General features: G+C 34.8%; 1 protein-coding gene across 1 annotated transcript; it reads left to right on the top strand.

The window, feature by feature from the left end:
- The first annotated feature begins 430 nt into the window (after nt 1–430).
- On the top strand, nt 431–1,795 carry LOC131035076 (pollen allergen Che a 1). Its single transcript, XM_057966702.2, has 2 exons — nt 431–730; nt 1,163–1,795. The coding sequence occupies exons 1-2, from the start codon at nt 583–585 to the stop codon at nt 1,474–1,476; spliced, it is 462 nt and encodes a 153-aa protein (XP_057822685.2). The 5' UTR covers nt 431–582; the 3' UTR covers nt 1,477–1,795.
- Nucleotides 1,796–2,666: the final 871 nt, after the last annotated feature.

The following is a 2,666-nucleotide window of genomic DNA, read 5'->3' as shown; positions in this document are numbered from 1 at the left end:
TAAACTTTTTATTCATAACATTATATATATATATATATATATATATATATATATATATATATATATATATAAGTCTCACTAACCCCATGTCCCCATGCGGCTGCTTATGAACATTTTTTGCTTAAATTTAAGCAACTGGAGTGTTCCCATGTAAAATTCTAATTAAAGGAAAAGGATAAATTGGAATCTTTTTTTATTTTAGTGGAGCAGCAAATGCTTAAAAATTGAAAATAAGCTTTGAAAAAAAAAGGGGGGCTAGAAATAAACTGCCGCTGCTTATTGAAAAAAAGACACATGACTTCACCATATTTTTTTGCTCTCCTATTTACTTGCCTAAAATTCGTTACAAACACCTACAAATCAGGACAACTGGTAAAATATATGATAAAATTAATTAAAGTAATGGAATTGAATTGGATACAGGTAAGCTTAACGCGGAATATGATCTTTTTGAGTCCCCCGTACTCGGTGAATCCCTCCATATAATAAGTAAATCTCCCACACCTGTATCACATTGGCTCTTCCTCTTCATTGGGTTTTTGGATATTGTTGAAGGCAGATAGAGAGATCAAGCAGTTGCAAATGGCGAAGATGGGAGTAGTAGCAGTGATCTGCCTGTTGGCTCTTTTGGGTGTGGCTCGCGCCTCCAATACCTTCTCTGTGACAGGCAAGGTCTACTGTGATAACTGTGATGCTGGATTCCCCACCAGAATCTCTTCCGGTATTGAGGGTAAGCATTTGCTCGCTACATTATCCATCTTTACTCAAATGGGTGTGTTGTTTTCCGCTATTTGAGCTTCCAAAGGACCAGATCTGATATGCAATGCTCTGATTTTTTTTGATGGGGTTTGTTGAAACACATTTGTGTCTTTTTTGGGCATTTTGTGAACAGTGTAGTGGTATTTACTTGACATTGGATTTAGATCAACAATGGCTTATGTTTAATAGATCTGCTGTGTTACTTGAATGCTAATCCTTGTTGGGTATTGGAATTTTTCAAATGTTTTTGGAAGCATACTTTCTTTGCACTTTGGGGTATAAAATGAAGCGTAGATTTGGTAAAACTGATCTAATGCCAGGGGATTTTACTAAAGGGAATTCAATATTTGGTTCTGATTTAGTTAAATGTAGATATTTGTTTCTTATATATCATGGTTTACAGGTGCCACAGTAGCATTGCAGTGCAAGGATACCGATGGAAAACAAACTTTTTATGCTGAAGGAGTGAGTGACAAGGACGGGAAATTCCGCATCCCTGTACAAGGTGAGCGTCCTCGTGAATTGTGCAAGGCAAAAGCCCTGAGCAGCCCTAATGCAAAATGCAACCGTCCATCTGAAGTGAACGAGGGTCCAGTTTACCTAACCCACAACAATGGAATCAATTCTGATGAAAGAATAACTGGCCCCTTTTCTTTCAAATCTGCTGAGAAGCACCCTGCCTGTGCAACAGTCATGGCTGAATATAATCTCTATTGATTTGCATCATTTTAGCCAAGAGGAACATATGGCTTTCCCTTTGTTTTTGTTTTTCTGTGCATCCTAAGAGATGTCTGGCAATTATGTTGCCAAATCTTTGATCTGTCAAAGTTTCGATAAATCGTTAATGTAGTGATGATATGCATCACTTATGGATTGAATTTTATTTATTAATGCACTAATTTATGTGTAGGGAGTTGTCCCGTAATATGTAGATCTTGAATAAGCGTTATTACTAGCTCCTATTCTGAGCATTTTGTTGGGTGAATCTGGTTGTAAGGAATTAATTGATATTAGAATAAATAGTAATGTTCTTTAATCTGTTTTCTCTTCTAAATGATATACATTCTTATTTGTGATAAGTTTTAGTGAGATAGAGGAGTTCTAACTTTAATCTGCAACAATAATAATATATTTTATTTTTTTTTTCTCCTTTTTGGTACTTTTGCTGCAAGCAAAATAAGTTTCTTGAACAGTGATTGAGAACCCTTTACCTTTGTACTACAAACGACAAGGTAATTCAATGTGAATAATAGTAAACACCGGTACAAAAATACTTATGCAGGATGAGTTCTCTAATACACAGGCATAATTTATATGACTAAATGCTGTTACAGTGAATGATAAAATGAATTCATGATATGTATTAGCATCAAAAGCCTCTTTTCCTGTAGATGGCTATAGCTTTATTGAATAGCAGAAGATTGAATATTGTGATGTTTTTCGTGCTATCTACACTCTTCATTCTATTATGATGTATGATTGAATGTGATTCAAAATTTTCATGAAAAAATTCATCTAGTTACACTCTTCATTCTATTATGATGTATGATTGAATGTGATTCAAAATTTTCATGAAAAAATTCATCTAGTCAAATTTAGAAACATTTTAAGCTCTATGTCTTCTTGTTAATAAGAGTTTTGTTCCATAGTGTATGGTTTGAAGTGGTTTTGGTGTTGGTGTCGGATTGTCTACTTAGGGTTCTGAAAGGGAAGTTTTGTAAGGCAATTGCGATGCGTAAGAAGTCGATCAAGTTAAGAAACTAGGCAAATCATGTCCCTAAACATTCATAAACATTGTTTTAACAGTCTTGGTCGACTGTACTGTCTTTTTCAAAGGATGTTTGTGCACTGTCTTCAGTCTCTGTCAGTGGTCTGTAAGCATACTGTTATTAAACAGATACATCTAA

The sequence above is a fragment of the Cryptomeria japonica genome, chromosome 3 (genome assembly GCF_030272615.1).
Source record: "Cryptomeria japonica chromosome 3, Sugi_1.0, whole genome shotgun sequence".
NCBI lineage: Eukaryota > Viridiplantae > Streptophyta > Pinopsida > Cupressales > Cupressaceae > Cryptomeria > Cryptomeria japonica.
Note: the sequence above shows the minus strand (reverse complement) of the source record. Positions and strands in the feature narration are given on the sequence as shown.

Excerpts from the sequence above, each read along its gene's own strand:
- LOC131035076 (XM_057966702.2), top strand. The coding sequence starts at position 583 with ATGGCGAAGATGGGAGTAGTAGCAGTGATCTGCCTGTTGGCTCTTTTG. Across the intron at positions 731-1,162 it reads AATCTCTTCCGGTATTGAGG|GTGCCACAGTAGCATTGCAG; the intron begins GTAAGCATTTGC and ends CATGGTTTACAG.